Raw genomic sequence first — 21,221 nt, forward strand, 5'->3', positions numbered from 1 at the left:
TCGTATGATGAGATCTTAACATCAGCTAAAAAGCTGCCTATTCATACCAACTGATATAGAATGTTAAGGTCTTAAGAAAACTAAATTTAATATTACAGCATGTAAAGGTCTAAAGCGGAATATGACAGATGCCTACATGTATTTAGATCAGGCATGATCAAATCAAATGGTCTATTGACAGTTACACATACATGACATAATTTTCCTTGCCAAAATCACACCTTTTTGCAAAAATTGTGCGGACACTTCGCTTTCTTGCTGGTCACAAAATTATATTTCATTTCAGTAAGTAATGCATGTTCATCACAAACCACTTACTAAATAAAATCAAATTCTGCCCAATATTGAAGATAAGATGTCTTTTGTAATTTCATAAAAGCTAAATTTAGCAATTTTCTGAATTATACAGAGAAGTGAATTGTGGGACGTTTTTCAATTTTCTATTTAAAGATTAGATACAATTGATGCCTTGTTCAAGCTTATCTTAACCTCATTTGGTATAATACACCAGATATAAGTACTGTTGGGCAATAACACACACAAGCAGTTGGCTTTTTTAAGAAACGACTTAACAATCACACTACCTCTAATGGCGACAGTTAACACTGCAAACATATGACAAAATCAATAGATCTTTATTGCTGATAAGATGCAAACAGCAACACTTGGCTAGAATTTTTTTGTATTAGCAGGTAATAGATAATAGAGAATAACAAAGTGCTTTTTTGCCAAATGGAGCTTAAACTGCAGCTTTTATAGTAAATTATAGAACAATAATTGTTGGCAAGAAGTGTCTGAATAAATTGTCAGAACAAACATCTCATAAAAAGGCCTGTCCCACTAAAATAGGGGCGTATGGCGGGTATGCAGTTGAGCGCTCAGTTATACAGACTTATTGTGAGCTACAGACAAGTTTGATAGAAACCTGTTTATATCTTAAAAGTTGAACACCTGTAAATTAGAGCTAGATAAAAGTTTATCTTCTATAGTATTCAGATCTAAAATAAAAGCACATTTCAAACATAACCCATAATTTGCTCTCAAAATGGAGGAAAATTAAAACCAATTTCATGGTGTACAGAACATGCATAACATCGAATATGGAACTCAAAATCTAGGTATTATAAAACATACTTTTCAATCTATCAATATTTACCACAGTAAAACAATTTGACATTTGATTTCTTCCCTGATTCAATTTCTGTGAAAACTGGGCTTAATGCATGTACATAAAGAGTCGTCCCAGTTAAGCAAGTGCAATCTGCACAGGCTAATCATGGACACCACTTTAATCTCTTAAAAGGTCTCTTCTAAATGAAATTCCAGAGTAGGCATACAGTTTTGTCTCTGATTAGCCTATGCGGACAGCACAAGCTAATCTGAAAAACCTTTTACGCACATGCGTTATGACCAATTTTCCCAGAACATGGCTCGCCCTAATACCTGAAAGCCCTGTCCCACACAATGGTCATACTCCTGTACATGGGCTCAGCTAAGTCTTCATTGAAGTCCACAGGTCCATAGCTCGGAGAGGTGAACACCCCCTGTCTACGCACTGTTGCACGGTATGTGGGAAACTGAAGGCCGCCAGAACGCTTGTCCTGAGTCTTATCTCTGACAAACTTCAAAAACAAGAAGGTGGGATTGCATCAACGATCTGGTCTAACAAATGAGTATTATCAATCTTTACCTTGTCTTTTTAGATTTTAAGTATTCACCATATTTTGTCCTTAATACTGGTTTTCACCATATTTCAAATTTTAAAGTCAGGCTAGTATTTAGTTTATACCTATTTATTTTACCTCAATAACATAGAAAGCCTAAGGCTTATTTGAAATGCTATCGAGTCCGTTTCCTGGTACTAGAACCAGTACTTGGTGCTTATGGGGGAAATCTTAAGAATGCTCATACAAAGGGGATCGAACTCGTGACCTCCCGATCACTAGGCGGACACCATATCCACTACACCACTGCAACCTTAAGTCAATTCAATGTTATTAACCGCCCGAAGCCATAAGGCCAGGATTATTTGCTATTTCATCTTAGATTGCAATCAAAACCATTACTTGTACACAGATAAAACAACAGTCCTCGACAAAGTTAATGTCTTTGGAGTAAGAACAGGATCAAGTTTCTTATCAACCTAACTAATGTTTAGTTATAGCATGACCCAGATTTTAGTTTTCACTAAATTCGGTTACCAAAGCAACCATACTTATCATCTGCTATAAAAAATCAATTAAAGCTGTATATTCCCAATATGGCCCATATCCAAATACTTCCATCGAACTAGCTAAAGCACTTTTTGTGTTTTCGCATGATCCAGATTTTTATCAACCCAGCTTACCTTGCCTTTGACTTCTAGCAGGACCCAATCATGAATCTGGCTGATGGACCAGGGGTAACTCTTACAAACATTTGTTAATGAACTAAAACATAAATTCACACTAAAAACTAAACAAGTATTTTGGCCTCGCTCTGTGAAAAAGGGATTGAATGCACGTGCGAAAAGTGCCATCCCAGATTAGCCTGTGCAGTCCGCGCAGGCTAATTAGGGACGACACTTTCCGCTTTTATATTTTTCGTTTCAAGAAAGTCTCTTCTTAGCAAAAATCTAGTTAAAGCAAGAATTGTTGTCCCTGATTAGCCTCTGCAGACTGCACAGACTAAACTGGGACGGCACTTTATGCACATACATAAAACCCCTTTTTCACAGCGCACGGCCCATTTGTTTATCAATGTACATACAGGAGCGCCCCATTTAGCGCAGGTATTGCCGGCCTCTGATGCTGCATTTGAAGCCCCTTCTTCCATTTTCTGTCTCACACTGCCGTCAAATATGGCGACAATAACTGCTGACAAATTCCGCACAATTGGCTGCAGAGCCTTGTCAAGTTTCTGCAACTCGTTGTCAACAACTGTCTTGGTAAAAGTGTTACCTTTCGCACACTGAAAGATTGCGAGATGTAATGTACACTGCACCAATGACAACATTTGAAGCTGGAACAATATTAAAGAGTTTCAAAGCTAAACAGTAATTGAGCCTCGCTCTAAAAACATAAATTGCATATGTTGTACCATTAAAACTGTTGATTATAATCCTTGTATAGCCCTTTTCCCTATAAGAAGCATAGAGGAAATGGCTTTTGCGACCAGCATAAAACCAGAGCAGCCTGTGAGTAACTCGCAGTCTGTTCAGGTTTTATGTTTGTTTCCCAACAGCATCAAAGGGTTGAAGATGAAGCCTTTAAAACTTAAGAATTTAGTTAAGAAAGGTATTTAATTAAATTTAATTTTCTTTTGGACTACAAATGCGTCAAAATACGTATCTACGTGGTAAAGGTTAAAGAACAGGGACATTGACGATCCATGTACAGAAGTTGTGCAGCTTGTTTTTCCTTAACAGAGCTTCACACTCTGGCACATATTGCAGGCCAAAAAATATTATCCCTTAATTGTTTTGCAACTGTGGAACAAAACAATCCAAACGCAACATACAGTTTTTCCATCATGACTGGTGTACAGTAGAATATCGGCCACGAATCTTCCCACACTGTGGATCAGTCGCTCCATTGACTGCCTCTGTCTAATGCCTGTCATCTCATGTACGTAGTTCCTTAACGTTGGAATCTGGGTCTCCTCAAGTGTGCTGAACACCTGCATGAGAAACATGGCAGCTTTACTTTAAACCTATTTATTTACGCTCGATTGCATTGTAAACCTTATGAATTGTTCTCAAGTCTGTTTCCTGGGTAGAGTTAGTACCAGGTATCTTGAGGGAATATCAAAAGAAAACACTTAAAGTTGGGATAAATTCGAGACCTCTTGGTAGGCGGAGAGCTTATCCACTTCGCCACAGCGACTTTTGCACAGAAGCATGTCAGGTTTATAGCAAAAAGGTTCTTTTTATTCTTATTTTCAATTTTTAGCAACAGTGAACTTAATCTGACTGGCATAAAATGCGATCCCAGGCTAAGACTGAAGGTACCAAACGTTTTCACAAATTTACTGGTAAAACCATGAATCCAAACTAAGGTAAAGGATTTTGTTTTAATTCTTGACCTTTGAAGTCACATTGACCTTGACACTACTAGCCCAAATCCGATCCAACAATAAATCTGCATAAAAGCTTCCAGCGTAAACATTTTCATAAAAAATTTTCATACTCACTGAAGTTCTTTAACAGAAACTATCTATTTTTAACAAATGTGACCTTGACCCAACAAGCCCAAAATGCAATCTCCATGCAGGCGTGCTATATCAAATGTTCAAGATTGTTAAATAGAAATTGAAGTTGTAAATTATTAAGCACAAATCCTAATCGTAATCCTAATTTTTAAAGTTACAAAGGGGCATTATTCTGCAAAATTGCGGGTCATTCTGCTCCGTTGCAGGTCAGAGTTATGGGCGTCGGAAGGTGACGTTACATTTTCAAACGAATTGAAGTTTCAAATGAATACATGTTGTACTTACACACGCATATATATAATATATGTATCGCGCCATGAGAAAACCAGCACAAATGACCAAATTTTCGATTTTTACTTTAATTCATTTTCGGTATCTACGTTCTTTTCCGGTTCCATATATGTATAAAATGTCAAACTGTTCCAACTATAACCTAAACTAATTTACATTTTCGTTAACCCAATTGTCGCTAATGTCAGATATATATATTACTATAACATTTTGACTAAAAGTTTATCTTGCACGCAATACTTTAGTGAACTTTAAGAAGAGCAAGACAGGCCAGTACATTCTTGATGATAAACATTGAATTCATTCAAGTAAAACAACAATAATCCTCATTCTCAAATCAGCACGATTTACCGAGTCACCAACCTGCGGAGGTCCATCATCTGTGAGCAGATTGCTCATCTTCTGGTACTCTGTAGCGCTGCAGCAGAAGACACGCAGGTTATCTGCTGAACTGCCGACGTCGTCGTCATCGTTATCATCGTATACATCGTCCACCTCGTCTGGGTCGTCTGTCTCGGTCATGCCAGCACGACGCTTCATCTCCTGCAAACATCAAGCATTGATAGCAATCACGAATAGATCCGGCCAAACAAAAAAGGTAGGAAAAGCACCCTAAACCCTTATCTCATTTTTAAGAAATATTATTTTCGCCAAAAACTGAAACACCTGTTAAATTTACTCTTTTTTCCAAATTAACAAGCTGGTTTTAATTTGTTTGGATACTAATGAAAAACAAGTTATTATAGAGAAAATGTGTAAGGACCGGGACAAACTTTGAACTTGATCTGTAATTCATGTAGGTAGACTCACACACCAAAACTAATTAAATATAAATGGACCAGAACGAAACTCAAACTTGATCTTCTATAAGTTATGCAGGTAGACTCACACATCAAAATTCAAGTCAATACCTGCAAGCGTTTAGAAAAAAAGTCAGGAAATCTGCAATTCTCTAGGAATTTTCAAAGTCCAAGGCAAGTGACATCGCCAAAAATGACAAAAAATAAAACTCTAACTTGATCTGTTAGTCATGCACATAGACTCACGTACCAAAACTCAGGTATATATCTTAATGTGTTTAGTAAAACAATCTCAAGAAACAGAATACCGTACGAATTGACAGACTGACATACGGACAGGCTTAAAAAACGATAAAGCAAAACTGGATCTTTTGTGTCTCCTTCTTGGACAACTCTTTGTACAGCGTTTGAGATCCAGCCACTGTTTTACCCTCAATCCAGCCTTGAAGTCTTTCCTAATCTGAGCCTGGGAGTACTGGTTCCTGGCATTTGCACAGATGGCAGCAATAGACTTCCTGAGGACAACCAATCGCTTCTCCAGCAGCATAGTCTGTGGGAGGGAAGAAAAAGGCTTCTGTAGAAGACAAACACTAATGAAGACGGGTCAGTGTTTAATTACTAAGCATGTCATTTAAATTTAGACCAGGCTGGCTAGCTCAGTTTTAAGAGTGCTGGATGAGAAATCCAGAGGACTGGGGGCTCAACCCCTGGCCCGGCGACATAGCTTGTGTGGGGACTGGTAGTAAAATCATTTCTATTTTTGTATTTTTTTCCTCCAATTTCTGATTCTTTATATAGGGCAGTTGTCAGTTCCTGACAAATGCATTATCAGTTCCTGACAAACATGTATACACTTATTACTGGTAAACACCCAGCTAGCCCAGGAAAAGTGTGTATTGATTAACTGGCTGAATTCATATAAAAACTAAATACAGATTTACAGGGTGATTTTTTTTTAACAAATGGTAGTTTTCCTTCACCCTGCTCAAGTGTGGGCCTACCTTTTGCATGGCCTCCTGTCGTTGAGACTTCAACCCCGCTATCCTCCCCTCTGACTCATGTATCTCTGTGGTCTTGGAGTGAATCTCTTCCTCATACTCCTTCAGAGCTTCTACCTCCTCGGTCTACAACAAACAACCCCACCTTAATTCATCTTAATTTAAAAATAGAATGTCGCTTTTAAACTGTTTTTTTTTATGGACAGAAAAAAAGGGACGAAGAGTGTCGAGTCACACTGTATTCAAGCATTATCATGTGTTAGGTGCAGTGTATGAATTGATTGACACATATTTATATCAGATACTGTTGGCATATATTTACAAGGCTCAAATATTATTTCAGAAAACCTGTTTCATCTTGTATGATATTGGTAATAAAATAAGGCATCATTTCAAAAGATGATCTTTTAAAAACACTGTATTTTCAAACATGAATTGTCTTACTTTGAATTTGTATGTGCCATTTATCTAATTGTTTTACCAAAATAAACATGGAACCTCAACTCAGCCTCTAATAATTGTGTCAATGTAAAAGTGAGTATAAATGTTTAGAATATAATATACTAACAGACCAATTGACCACAACCCATCGCAAACCAATATACTTAGGCAGTTTTCTCATAGGGTGAAGTATAAGGTTCTTCCTCACCTGTTGACTATCTTGGCTGACCGGATCAAGGAGAGATCTGATTTCGGCAAGATTGTTACGGAGCTCTGTCACCTCCGTTTCCAGCTCTTTAATGGTGCCTTGTAACCTCTTAGCCTCTAGGTTTCCATTAGCAACAGATAGGTCGAGGTCTACTTTCTCCGTTTCTAGTGCTTTGATTTCTGTTTCCAATTCTCTTGTTTCTTTGTCAAGTTTTAGCGATCTAACAAAATATTAAATCTACAAATCACAGCAAATTACCAACTATCAATAGGACTTTAAACATGTGTATGGTTTTTCCCTACATACTGAAATTTAACAACTGAAATTCAATATCAAACTAACAGTTGAAATATCCCCACAAAATATAAACTGGGTATTAAATAGCATGCAAAACTAAAAATCCCATGATCGATTACCGATTATCCTTCTTCGCTGAGGCCACACTTTTTAAACCACACATGAAAGACATGTCATCATGAAAACTGACAACGTCTGATGGCATCCAGGTTGTTTACGACAACCATTGCAATAATGCACATAACACCCACCTGATGATCTCCGATGGCATGAGTACATCAGTCTTGGTACATATGAAGGCTATGCTGCCATACTGCCCGTCCATCAGCAGTTGACGACGGAAGTTCTCCCCCAGCAGATCCTTGGCCGTCTTATCATCAATGGCACGATGAATGCTAGATACCACCCACACTGCAGTGCAATTCTTCAGGTACTGAAAGCATCAAACACATTCTTTGTTTCTTGTCTTCATATAAGACCTAATATGAGCCTTGTTCTGGGAAAATAGGGCTTAATGCATGTGCGAAAATTGTCGTCCCAGATTCGACTTTGAAGTCAGCACAGGCTATTAAGGGACACTTTGAGCCGTTACAGTATTTTTTGTTTAAAGGAAGTCTTTCCTAAGCAAAAATCCAGTTAAGGTCAAAAGTGTCATCCCTGATTAGCCTGTGCAGACTGCCTAGATTAATCTGGCAATACATTTAACGCACATGCATTAAGCCCCGTTTTCCAGGATCGAGGCTCATATTTATGGCAATATGAAATTGAATATTCCACCAGACTTTCACCACAGCTGAGCTCTTTCGCAAATACTATTGAAGACATTAAAGGAATAGCGCAGAGAATGATTGTACACTAAACAACCAATAGATATCATAGAGCATGATGGACAATATACAATACATTTCTACGTATTCTACGTATTGGTAATTATCATAGAGATGCGGTCAGAAAATATTTTTTCAGGAAAAGACCAAAGTCCGAATCAATTCCTATAATTTTACTTTTGACCTTGAAATGTGACTTTGACCTTCAACCTAGGGACTTTGACTATTTATGTGCTAATCAATGGCTTGGTATTTCATCCAACTTACTGCTTTGAAAAGCCTTGTTATGCTCAGTACTATGTTTTGTTTTGACATTTAATAGTAATTGACGTATTGGCACTGGTCTTTAATATTGCCAAAGCATTTCAAAATCCATCCATTGCTGAACAAAAAGTATTGATATTTAAAAGTGACCTTTGATAAAGGGAAATTGTTCTTGTGCATGACATTTTGTATCTTCGTGCTTGTTACTTTAAGTTGAAGTGTGTGTTTTTTCACCATTTAAGGAATGTGGACGGGTCCATATGGATTGGGAAAAATTGCTGCATTTTGACTGTGATTAACAAATTAGTGTTGTCCTTGTTTTGCTACAAAATGCTTCAAAATTAATGATATAAATGTTTTCAATATTATATTTATTAAGGTTCAACTTATAGAGCTATATCTAAGGATTGTTTTAATGTCTAGGCAATAGTTCCGGTACAATTTGATTTTTTAATGTTCGGTCATACATTTTGAAAAACCATAACACTTACAAAGAAATTACAACGTGAGTACTTTAAGCTAGTGTTTACTGTTATAATGTTATAATGGTTGAATTTTAAATGTTCAAACCACGACAACCACACATATTATTTCAGCCCTTACCCAATAGATTTCAAATTGTCTGTTTTGAGGAATTGGTAACGTTATTTTCTTCAAAAATATGCAAAACAATTCATGTAAAGTAACGTCTGTACTACATTCCCTTCAAACACATTTACGTTAAAGTAAAGCTAGGTACCTCTTTAGCAATGCGGTCCCTGGCAGCGTTTGAGTCCCTGACACCCGGTAGATCCACAAGAGCAGCACCACTGCTGCAGACATCACAGTGTGGGAGTCTCAGTCTCACGTGCTTCACTATCGGCCAGTACTGACCCCCTGTCCCCGGTTCTTGCGTCTCTATGTACGTCTCCACTTGACGACGGAAATTATCTGCCTGAAATTTGCATAAGTTGCATGTACATTTGGCATCCGATAAACATAAATTCCCGAATACACATGTATCATATTCATTTATGATGTTGATCATCCAGGTTATCAGATCATACGATTTTTTAACTAAAAGTGTTAATAACCATGTGCCTTCATTTAATTTCTCCATTGGAGGAGCCAACAAAAACCGCTGAACAAATCCTGCAAGTATGCAGTGACCACCAGCGCATAGGCAGAACTTTAAAGACTGCACCATACGCTGTAGAGAGAAGTGTAAGCTCTACAAAAAATCTTCTGTTTCATCTTTTTATCTGGACTCCAAGTGTAACGGCTCTACAAAAGATATTCTGCTTCATCCTTTTATCTGGACTCCAGTGTAACGGCCATTGAGAAGAATATTTATATATGTCAGTACAATAATTGAACAGACAGAAAAAAATGGACTTACGTTATGTGACTTGAGAACGCTCACTTTGCCCAGCTGATGTGTAACCGTGGTGATTCTGGTGAGGACTGAAAGGGGTTCTACCCGGCCGTAGACAGCCCGCACCTTACAGTACGAGGAGTAGGCATCAGAAGCGGGGTCAGGTACTCCCTTCTTGATGGTCCCGTCCAGGGCTGTCAGGTCCTTCAGGAGCACCTCAAGCTCATCAAACCACTCCTGGGAAGGGACACAATCGTTATAAGAACCTTGGGAAAACTGGGCTGAATGCATGTGCATGAAGTGGCGTCCCAGATCAACCAGTGCAAAACGCACAGGCTAAAAAGGGACCGCAATTTCAAACTATTCTGAATTTTCATTACGAAGAGACTTCTTTTACAAGGAAAATATAATAAAAGTTGAAACTGTTGGCCCTGATTAGCCAATGTACAGACTAATCTGTGAGGACACTTAACGCACATGCATTAAGCCCAGTATTCCCAGAACGTGCCTTTTACAACTGACCCTAATGACTCTGACAGGGATCAATCTAAAAGAAGGTCAGTACTCTAAGAGTTTAACACTTAACATGCAAAAATGAGCTTTGACATCCTAATTTCCGATGAATATGTTATTGTACAACAAGACAATTGCCAAGCAATAAAAGTCCCCTACTTCTCCATATTGCCATCTATCAATGTTTCAAGTTTCATGAAAAATATGAAGAACTTTTAAAGTTATCGCAGGATCCACCATTTTCAGCGATATTTCTAGTCTATTTGTCACCATAGTAACCAGAATTCTTGGCGTAGGAATAAAATAAAATGACGTGCATAATCTCAATATTGTCATCTGTACATGTTTCATGAACAAATATGAAGAAACTTTTGAAGTTATCGCTGGATCCAGAAAAGTGTGACAGACTAACTGACAGACACACTGAGTGCAAACCATAAGTTCCTCTCCGGTTTCACTGGTAGTGGACTAATTAAAGATTTCACAGCAAGCGTTACGAATTTAGCTGGAAATTTTGAACAATGAACCTTAATAATTGAGCACTTATTTCTATTGCGGAAATACTTTCAATCTAACTGATTTCCAGTAAAATGACAGAAAATTAAAAAAGTACTTAAAAATAGCCTATATATTTCCATTGTCAAACAGCTGCAAAACACAACAAGCTTTAGAGCTCTGAAAACCGTGACTACCTTTTTCTGTAGGAACTCGATATCGGCCTCAAAACTGCTGCTTGTGGTGTTCTGTACGACTTCCACCACCACAGCTGTACAGGCCCTCATACCTGATGTGGGCAGCACACTGCGATGGTCTAGTAGAGCGTTCATCAGACTGGACTTCCCCGCCCCCGTTTCACCTACCACTGCTATCACTGTCTTGGGGAATATGAGCTTCTTCTCTATGTCGGTCAGCTCCTTCCTGTTTTTATGTCAAGTATTAATATTGCTTTTTAATCAAATTTGGGGCCAGAATTCTGCCTCATTGACACTGTCAAAAAGTATGTATTTTACCCAATTAAAGGTTCCCATGCCTTCTCACACAAAAAAGCAACATCGACTTAATTTCCCTATGCAGATTTATGGGTTGAACCTTATTAAATATAGTATTGAAAACACTTATTTTCGTTTTTTCGATTCCCAATTTTAGCTAAAACAATGCAATTTTCCCTATCCAAAGGACCACAGCACCATTCCCAAAATGGTTAAAAAAAACATGTTTATTTTTAGAAGTTTTAAAATTAGTATTATGATAATTAACTTCACTATTTCACTAGCTAAGGCTTTAACTTAACAAATCTTTTTCTGGCCCCCAGGCAAAATATATAAAGGCCTTTTTACACAGTTAAAAAGGAGTGTAATTCGAAGCTTTTAAGTTATATACCATATTAATAATTATGTCTAGAATAGGTTACATGCACAGATGACTCAACAATGTCTTAAAAATAAATAATCACAGGATAAAGATTACATGCTGGGCACCACAATTTGGAAAAAAAATCAAGACAATAATTTGTTAAACACATAGGACAAGCCTGTGCAGATGCTAATAACTGATATCATGGGAACTATTGCTATGATACATGTAGTTAATTAACTCACACATAGAGAAAATAGACAGACACCAATGGAAAATTTGCAGTAACTATTTTTAGATTACAATAGCACATAACACTTTCAGTGGCCTAACAACTATCAGTACCCCCAAGCCTGTACACGAGGATTGGTGGAGAGGGCAGGAGTCTTCGTGAACATGTCCTTGGTGGCATCCAGCAGGGAACGACAGCTGTGTAGAGGCAAACAACTCATGTGGCGAGACATACTAGTATATATATAAATATATATATATATATATATATATATATATATATATATATATATATATATATATATATATATATATATATATATATATATATTGAAAAAGTAAACACACGTCGCATGGGTAAAACAAAATTGTATTTAAATATGGCGACCGGTTGCGCACAGCTCATCAGGGCATATAAAATGTACACAATAACGTCAAATTGTCAAAGTAACAAAGTCAAATGACGTTACATATATAATGACGTCAAACGTCAAATTATAACAATGAATTTAACATTAAAATTAAACTTCTCGCCCTCTATCATATAACCACACATGCAGCATGGTTATATGATAAAAGGCGAAAACTTTAATTTTAATGGTAAAATATTTAAAATAAAAACAGAAATGTCATGCGATGCTAAAAATGTTATTTATGTCTTAGTATGTAGTGGTTGCAATAAATATTACATTGGACAAACTGGAGATAAACTACGTAATCGACGAACTTTTCATGAACAACAAATGCGCGATCCCTCAACAAGACAAATGCCATTAAGCAAACATCTTGATGAATGTTCTAAAATGGAACCAAAATTTAAAATATTTCCATTTTATAAGTTATATTCGGACTCTGTTTCAGCTAGGTAAGCAAAAGGAAAATTTTTTATTGATTTTTTAAGACCATGTTAAAAACATTGTTATAATTTAACATTTGACGTCACAATATAGTAACGTCATTTGACGTTGTTACTTTGACAATTTGACGTTAATGTGTTATATGCCCTAATGAGCTGTGCGAAACCAGTCGGCATATTTAAATACATTTTTTTATACTCATGCGACGTTTGTTTACTTTTTCAATATATTGATATCTTAGTCAGGATTATATATATATATTTAGAAAGATATGCGTGAACAACCAGATACACAGACATACAAACAGACAGACAGACAGACATATTCCTATTGGAGACTTCGGCGTGTGCTACGGTGCAGAATGAGGCAGACATACTGTGAAATCACCATCCCCAATTAAAGATGGTTCATGCACAGTTATATACCCCATACTTTCACCGCAACACTGTTATATATATATATATAAAATTCCTGTTGTAAATAAGTGTTTATGTATGTAACATTGTCCATTCTGTGTATGTAAAAAATTGTTCCCGCGTCGAGATGTATTGCGGTGTAAGTGCGAGATATATAACTGTGAATGAACCAACCTTTTTGGGGATGGGGATGTCATAGTATGAATGCCTCGTTCTGCACCGTAGGTAGGCGCGCACGCCGAAGTCTCAAATGGGAATATGTATGTCTGTTTGTATGTCTGTGTATCTGGTTGTTCACACACCTTTCTCCCTATATATAAATTGTCGACTTTGAACGAGTATCAATTAATAGATCCCGGAAATAGGAAATCACGTTGTTGTAAAATATAATTATCTACCTGTTAATACACAGATATATTCATGATTTCACTGTATATTATAGATCCAACGGATTTCCGCGGTGTTTCTAACATAGTGTGAGGGTAGTTTAGAATCCTTATCGGATCTTGCCCTAATACAACTATGGTTTCATGTTTGTAAATAAGTGTTTATGTATGTAGCACTGTCCATTCTGTGTATGTAAAAAATTGTTCGCACGTCGAGATGTGCTGCGGTGTAAGTGCGAGATATATAACTGTGAATGAACCATCCTTATTTGGGATTGGGATTTCATAGTATGTATGCCTCGTTCTGCACCGTAGCTAGGCGCGCACGCCGAAGTCTCAAATGGGAATATGTATGTCTGTTTGTATGTCTGTGTATCTGGTTGTTCACAAATCTTTCTCCCTCTCTCTCTCTCTCTCTCTCTCTCTCGCTATATATATATATATATATATATATATATATATATATATATATGAGTCGCACTATGGTAAAACGAGGCTTTATGCATTTAATACGTAAAGTGTCATCCCATATAAACCTGTGCTATCCGCACACTAGGGACGAAACGTGGAAGAGTCTTCCCTTGAACTAAAAATACCATAAGAGCGTAAAGTGTCATCCCTGATTAGCCTGTGTTATCCGCACACTAAGGACGACACTTTCCGCCTACACTGGATTTTCACCAGGAAGGGACTTTCCTTAAACAAAAAATACCATAACAGCGTAAAGTGTCATCCCTGATTAGTTTGTGCTGACTGTAAAGGCTAATCGACACTTTAAGCACGGACAATACGCACTGTTTGTCAAGTGACAGGCTCACATATATACTATACTAGTACCAGAAACAGACACACAATAAGCATTACCAAGAAAATGACTTTTAACAAAGAAATAGCAATCATAATGGCATTGAATTTTTTTGTCAATGTTATACAATTATTTAATCCCTCTAATCATACTGACTTTACATTTGTTCGGTAATTGGACATTAACTATAAGTGAATGTCACTGAAATGTGATTAAAATGTTGTGGCCAAAATCTGACCATTTAAAAATACAAGAGACATAATTTCATGTTAAAATCAAGATATTTCTGTGAATTGAAAGTGATTAAAAAAACATGAAATTCTAAGATATAAAAAAACACAACAAATAACAGATTCTGAATTCTGAATTCATCACAATATTTTTTTTTCAAACAGGATGTGATCTAAATCGAGGCTATGATAATATAAATATACTACAAATACAAGTTACAGACCTGGATACATGGTTATCAATCGAAGATAGCATTTCATTGGCCTTTGTCCGTGCCAGCTCTGTACGTCTGTAGATATCCATATCAGTACTGGTTCCTTGCACGGGTCCTCCACTTGACTCATTCACAGTTTCACTGTTATCAACCTTCTCCTCCTTGATCTGTCGTTTTGCTCTCAACTTTTCCAAGAGATCTTTGGCTTTGGAGCGTTTCTTTCCTGACATGCAAGTGTCATTTGCTTTAGCCTCTAAGCTGTGGGAAACCTTGAAAACTTGTGACATGGTAAGATCTCTGAAGTCTGCCGATTCTGAACTCTCTATCAACTGTGTCCCTGAGATGCCAGGGGAATCTCCGTCATCTTTCAAAACTGAAGGCCCCAAGCTTTGCTTATGCACTGATTCTGGGCATTTGAAAACATCACAGACGTTCTCTGTGGACAGATTTAGTGGTGTGGTATATGCATATGGATTATCTTCAAACTGACATTTTCTTTTGACACCTTTATTCTTCTTGACTAACATTGAAGTGGAAGTATTTAAGGGCAGTATTTCTGCTTGTTCATATGAACAGGATCCTAAGTCCATATTTTGGTTATCACCGTCTTTGAATGCCAAAGATACAGTGTCTGAACTATGACCACCATCTATTATAATTTTATCAGCAGCTGATTCATGATTTTCATCTTCATCAAAGTGCTCAAAATCAATATCTGCTCCAAAATCGCCATCATCAGAAAACTGGCAACTAAGGACACTTCTTGCATCATCTTCTGATTGGGTCACTGAAATGCTTTCAGACTTACTGGTTCCCTTCTCAGCTATGATTGAAGACTGTGGTTGCCTGCTCTTTGGATGGCTGGTTCCAAGATGGTCTATTACTGGTGACATAATAGTGTCCTCCAGTTCATCCTTGGTTTTTGAGGCTGTTCTACTTTTCGCATTCATCCAACTGGTAGACAAACACTCAGTGTAACTGTTGGTTTCAGGCTCATCAACACTTGCATCAACTCCCTCTAAACCTTCATTTGCTTTTTCTTCATCAATATTGAGATCATTTTGTTTTACGTTTAAGGGTTTTATTACATTGACGTTCTCCTGCATTTCATCCCTTCCAACCACCTCATTCACAATTTCCGCAACATCATGTGCATATCCTATTTTATTATCATTATCTAAGGGTTCATTAGTTTCATCCGTTAAAGTCATTTTACCTGCATCAATAAAACAACAACTTTCTGTAACCATGTCTTCTATGTTCTTAAATGAATCATTATTCATACAATTAGCAGACTTCTTATCAACACAAATTACACTACTTGACGCATCTGATTTAACATCGGCTAGAACCACATTTTCTTCATCATTAAACCCACTCTTCTCGGAACCAATATCTTCACTTTCAAAGATACCTTTTTTAATGTCTAGTTCAATGTTGTTAGTAAATTTTTTATCAGACACTTCTGCTATGTCATGCAGATTATTATGTCTTGCCTCGTCCTCACCTATTTGAGCTTCTTTTTCTCCCATTATGAAGTCTTTATCTTTATTATTCAAATTAGATTGGTTCAAGTTGTTATAAATATTGTCAAGTTTTGCTACAGTCTCCAAACATTTGGTCTTATTTTCTAACATTTTAGTATCATTACCAAGGCAATCAGCATGGTCATGATTAATTTCTCTAGCAACTGCCAGGTCATTTTGAACCAACCTCTCCATATTACTTTCTGTTTCAGAATGAAGTTTTTCATAATTTCTAATTGTACAGGATTCACTTTCATCAAGAGTTTCATTATCTTTCTGTTTTGTCAAATCAATATGTCTACTAGACTTTATCTTCAATACTTGTTTCATTTGCAATTTCAGTTTCGCAAGCGCTAATTTAACAACATCTGTGGTTTGTTTCTTCTCTGCAACCCTATTAGCATCAACAGTACCCACTGTTGCATGTTCATCATTCTCATCTCCTTTGCACCTTCTTTTTCTTGTCACTTCATTTCCATTGCTCTCATCTATTTCTGAAGACATGTTCCTTTTCCTGCCTTGCAAATCAACATTGGTTTCATCAACAACATTATTGTTTTTAACAACTGTATTCTCATATATTGCCTTCTCACAATCTTCATAAGCCTTATTCTGCTTACATTTATCATTTTCTTTCATTTTTTCCACACAGATATCCTCATCATTGGTAGATACAATACTTCCTATTTCGTCACAACATATTGACTTGTCATTGTTTATAAGGGAAGACATACCACTTTCACCTAAACTGGCCGTTTCATATAAAGAACTAATGTCAGTATCATTCAATGAATTTCCAATTCCAGCTCGATAAATTAAGTTTGTATCTGGTATTTCACCAAAGAAGCTTGTGCTGAGTTCTTTTACAACAATGTTTCCCTGGTCTGATTCACTTTCAATAGCACTGTTATACACTTCAAAAGATGTAGATATCACATGCGCTTCCTTGGCAGTAGTGTCATTCTCGGCTGTATCAGTATCAGTCTCAATGTATGCCAACTCTGATTCAAGGCCATCATCATTTTCATAAAAATTATCTTCAGAATCGTCATTTTCATAGCTGACTTCTGATGCAAAGCATGAGTTTATTTCATTGTTACTTTCATATTTAGCAGAACACTGACCATAGTCAGACTCAACTCCTACCCCTTTACTATAAGATGAACAAGATTGGTGATCTATTTCATTATCCACATCATCACACTCAACATTATCTTCTTCAACTTTCTCTATAGCATCAATATAATCTTCGTCATTAGTGTCTGAATCATCATATGCTACAGAATCTGATAAGATATACGAAGCTTTTGTCATGGCCTCGGACTGAACATGTTCAACACATTTTTCTTCAGCACCTATTTTAACAGGGGCATCATCATAATCATTTGAAGCACCATAATCGCCCTCTGTCTTTTTTTCATTGTCAGAGCTTTCGGCATCAATGCATTGACTATCAAAATTTTCAGAATCCATCCCTTTACCAATTATACTTGTTTTCTTTTTCACGTCAACTCTTCCTCCACTTTGTAAAACACAATCAGTTGTAACTCCAGTATTATTAGCTTCTCTTACTACGAACTTATCATCTGCTGAAACTTCTGTATTTTCTATTTCACAATTATTATCCATTTTAGTGCTGTCAACATCAATGTCAAGTTTTGCATCAACATCCATATCAATTTGTTCTTTGGTGTATTCTTTTCCATCACTCTCTGAATTTAATGTAAGTAGTACAGTGTTCACTTCACCATTACCACCATGCACAGCCACTCTAATGGAGGCATTATTTTGAACAGCAACATCATCCTCAATGTCTTTAGCACAACTTTTACTTTTTGCAATGTATTCAGTTTTTATTCCGACTCCTTTGTGTTCATCATTTTCTGAAACATTTTCAGCGATGCTGTCTGTATTCTGTGAAACTTCCTCTGCAACTGTGTCCTCATTTTCAGCAACATTGCCTAAACATTTTGCAATAATTCCTGTAATATTGTTAACATATGTGGCAGTACCATTAACACATTTTGCACCCTGCTGTTCACTTTCTACAACTGATTGACGAGTTTGTACGAGAGAATCTATACTTCCTTTAGCACAGTCAGAATTGTCTTCTTCAATGCATTTATTTTCTGCAGCCGAATCTCTATCCTCTAGCTCACACAACTTTCCTGCAACGCTCTTATTTTCAATACTGTTTGGTTTGGGACTATAATTTATAGTACGATCACCACATACATCTTCAGTATTCTCATCACTTCCAACTGAATCTGTATGGTATTCAGAAATGTTCATTTCTGTTGCAATCGCTGTTTTTTCTTTCAAAACAGATACCTTTTCATTATAATTATTCATGGCAACCTCAAATTCAATGCAGGTCTGCATCTCTAAATCTTTAACTGGTGATTGTTGACGCATTGCACAGGACTGAGAAGTCTGAATATATGCATCTTTAGTTGGTGACTTCTCATGAACTGCATTCTTCAAACCACTTTCTTTCTCACATATTGAAGACAAGTCCTTAATGATGTTTTTAAAGGTGCCTTCAATCTCTGCAGCAATATTCTGTTCAGGTTGGAACTCATTACCTCTCATAGTTGGCTGCTGCATACCTTCAGTTTCAATCTGTTCCATGTCTACTTCCAGATTATCTTTTATGTCTTTCCAAGATTCTTTACTAGATTGATTCCAGTAAACGTCAGTTGTCTCTTTTGCTATAGCTGAGTCTGTTATGTTTTTTTCTGGTGTTTTTCTTTCAACATCATAATGGTTTGTATGTGCTTTCTGGTCTAACAAACTTTGGTGCGTCGATTCTTTTTCTTTCTCCATAAATGCCTTTTTGGGGTATGAGATTTATCAAAGATTACATTTTTTATATCTGTCAAGTAATTGTTTTTAATGTAAGCATTACTGTCCATATAATAGCTTATGTTTAAGACTAAAAAAAACCATATAAAAGCAAATCTTGAAATAAAATTGTAAGCCCTCAATAATTCATATCAATTAAGCTCTAAGCACATACAATTTTCACGCCTTAAATTATTGTATGATAATTTATCACTTATACATATAAGCAATTGGCATGCAGGTTTATAATCACATTTTCACAAGTCACAGATTTGATTGCACATACCATATCATCGTGTGTCAATGTCTCTGTCTGGAATCGTGGAACTCTATAATGTGAAGTGGCAGATCTGCTACCTGCCTCTACCACCACCTCTGGCTTCTTGAACTCAGCCTGACAAACAGAATGACCACATAAGCGTGGCCCAGCAAGCTGTATCTTAGATGAGCTTAATTCCATAAAAACCATGTTCCCTTATTACTCGTGAATAATTGTCAAATATTAAAGTGTAACACTGTCCTGCTGGCTTAATATATTCAAACCCATGCAATGTGGATCTTGACACTCAATACATAAAGAGAACAAGGGACAAAATTGTCACAAAACCAAGTTTTCATTGTGAAAAAAAAATCTGATAAAGGGAGAAAACTCAAACTGAACTTTTGAAATGAACAAACACAATTTACCCCCTTTGTTTAAAAAAAATCTATTTTTAGTGGTGGCGACCTTGACATTGGAGATATTGACGTGATTCTTTTGTGCGACACACCGGCCCATGATGGTGAACAAATGGGCCAAATGATTTAAAAATCTCACAATGAATGACATAGTTATGGCCAGGACAAGCTCATTTATGGCCATTTTTGACCTTTGAACTCAAAGTGTGTCCTTGACCTTGTAGATATCGACGTAATTATTTCGCGCGACACACCGTCCAATGATGGTGAACAAATGTACCAAATGATTTTAAAATCTGACAATGAACGACATAGTTATGGCCCGGACAAGCTTGTTCCGCCCGCCCGCCCGCCAGCCCGTCAGCCAGCCCGCCAGCCCGCCAGCCCGCCCGCATTTGCCAATCTAATAACCAGTTTTTTCCTTCGGAAAACCTGGTTAAAAAACATTTGACTTTCTAGAAATCTTATGTTTTGGTATTTGCTTTGTAATTTAAATGAAATAATTGAATTCACGTATGTTTATAGTTCACAACAATCAATTCCATTGGAAAACATTAAAAAAATCCTTTTCAGGAAATTCGTAAGGCTTCGTCTTTTATAATATATTTTCAAAAGTGTCATAGACTGGAGCATGGTCAAGATGACTTCACAATATCACATATTTTAAACTTTATTAAACATTTTATGTTTACAAAGTTGTTTACTTTCTGTAATTATGTTTAGAAGTTTGCAATATCATTTTGTTTTGTAATACAATTCTTAGTTTTCTATGTTATGTTTTACAGTTTGTTACTTTTAAGATTTGTAAATAAGTTCATATTTAATTTAATCTTGAATATGCTTGCAGACAGACAGATGTACATTGTACAAAGAGAGAGATTTATCAACAGACAAATGACAAACATGCAGCCCTTAGTGATTATCGGGTGCTGGCGTTAATGATTATAACGAGTTTAATGAGTGTGATTTAAAAACCACCTCAGGGAAAGAAAATGCCCCCCCCCCCTTGCAAGGTTCATATAAACTCTTCGTTTATATAATATAGACCCAGCAAAGTTAACAACTATTAGTAAAATTAGTTCGACATCGAAAGGGTGGAAATCAGCTGAATATAGGAAAAATCCCACCCCAGACTTTAATAGTAATAAAAGTATAAGATTTAAAGCATTGTAACGTGTTATGATAACTAGACTTTGACCTCTGGTGGCAAACAACCTTAAGTGCATAATCCTCATGTTTAATTTCATAGTTATACATACTAAGTTTTATAATTAAATTAAAATCAAATTGTGTGAATATATGGACAGATGGAGACCAAACCTAAGGTCCCCTTAAGTTGAGCACTGATAAGGAAACTAATAATACTGCATTTTCTGTCGTACCTTCTGCTCCTCCTCTAGTCCACCTTTCACAATGTCAGTCTGGTCTGTCGCTACTGTCTGGATGTGCAGTCCACAGCGGCATGCCTCAAACTGAATCATGATTGGATACAATACATG

The 21,221-nt window shown here is 36.6% G+C and overlaps 1 protein-coding gene across 2 annotated transcripts in view; it reads right to left on the minus strand.

Moving 5' to 3' along the window:
• The window catches only part of LOC127843617 (uncharacterized), a 62,344-nt gene that overhangs the window by 18,368 nt on the left and 22,755 nt on the right, over nucleotides 1-21,221 (minus strand). For both annotated transcript variants that reach the window (XM_052373305.1, XM_052373306.1), the window contains exons 5-19: nucleotides 21,105-21,194; nucleotides 19,331-19,438; nucleotides 14,684-19,032; nucleotides 11,880-11,963; nucleotides 10,874-11,099; nucleotides 9,693-9,905; nucleotides 9,054-9,248; nucleotides 7,475-7,656; nucleotides 6,927-7,146; nucleotides 6,281-6,403; nucleotides 5,710-5,829; nucleotides 4,843-5,022; nucleotides 3,499-3,657; nucleotides 2,749-2,949; nucleotides 1,444-1,622 (exon numbers count right to left, since the gene is read on the minus strand). In XM_052373305.1, the coding sequence (XP_052229265.1) occupies nucleotides 1,444-1,622; nucleotides 2,749-2,949; nucleotides 3,499-3,657; nucleotides 4,843-5,022; nucleotides 5,710-5,829; nucleotides 6,281-6,403; nucleotides 6,927-7,146; nucleotides 7,475-7,656; nucleotides 9,054-9,248; nucleotides 9,693-9,905; nucleotides 10,874-11,099; nucleotides 11,880-11,963; nucleotides 14,684-19,032; nucleotides 19,331-19,438; nucleotides 21,105-21,194 (6,629 nt within the window). The remainder of the gene's footprint in view (nucleotides 1-1,443; nucleotides 1,623-2,748; nucleotides 2,950-3,498; nucleotides 3,658-4,842; nucleotides 5,023-5,709; nucleotides 5,830-6,280; nucleotides 6,404-6,926; nucleotides 7,147-7,474; nucleotides 7,657-9,053; nucleotides 9,249-9,692; nucleotides 9,906-10,873; nucleotides 11,100-11,879; nucleotides 11,964-14,683; nucleotides 19,033-19,330; nucleotides 19,439-21,104; nucleotides 21,195-21,221) is intronic.

Source organism: Dreissena polymorpha, chromosome 9 (genome assembly GCF_020536995.1).
Source record: "Dreissena polymorpha isolate Duluth1 chromosome 9, UMN_Dpol_1.0, whole genome shotgun sequence".
Lineage (NCBI taxonomy): Eukaryota > Metazoa > Mollusca > Bivalvia > Myida > Dreissenidae > Dreissena > Dreissena polymorpha.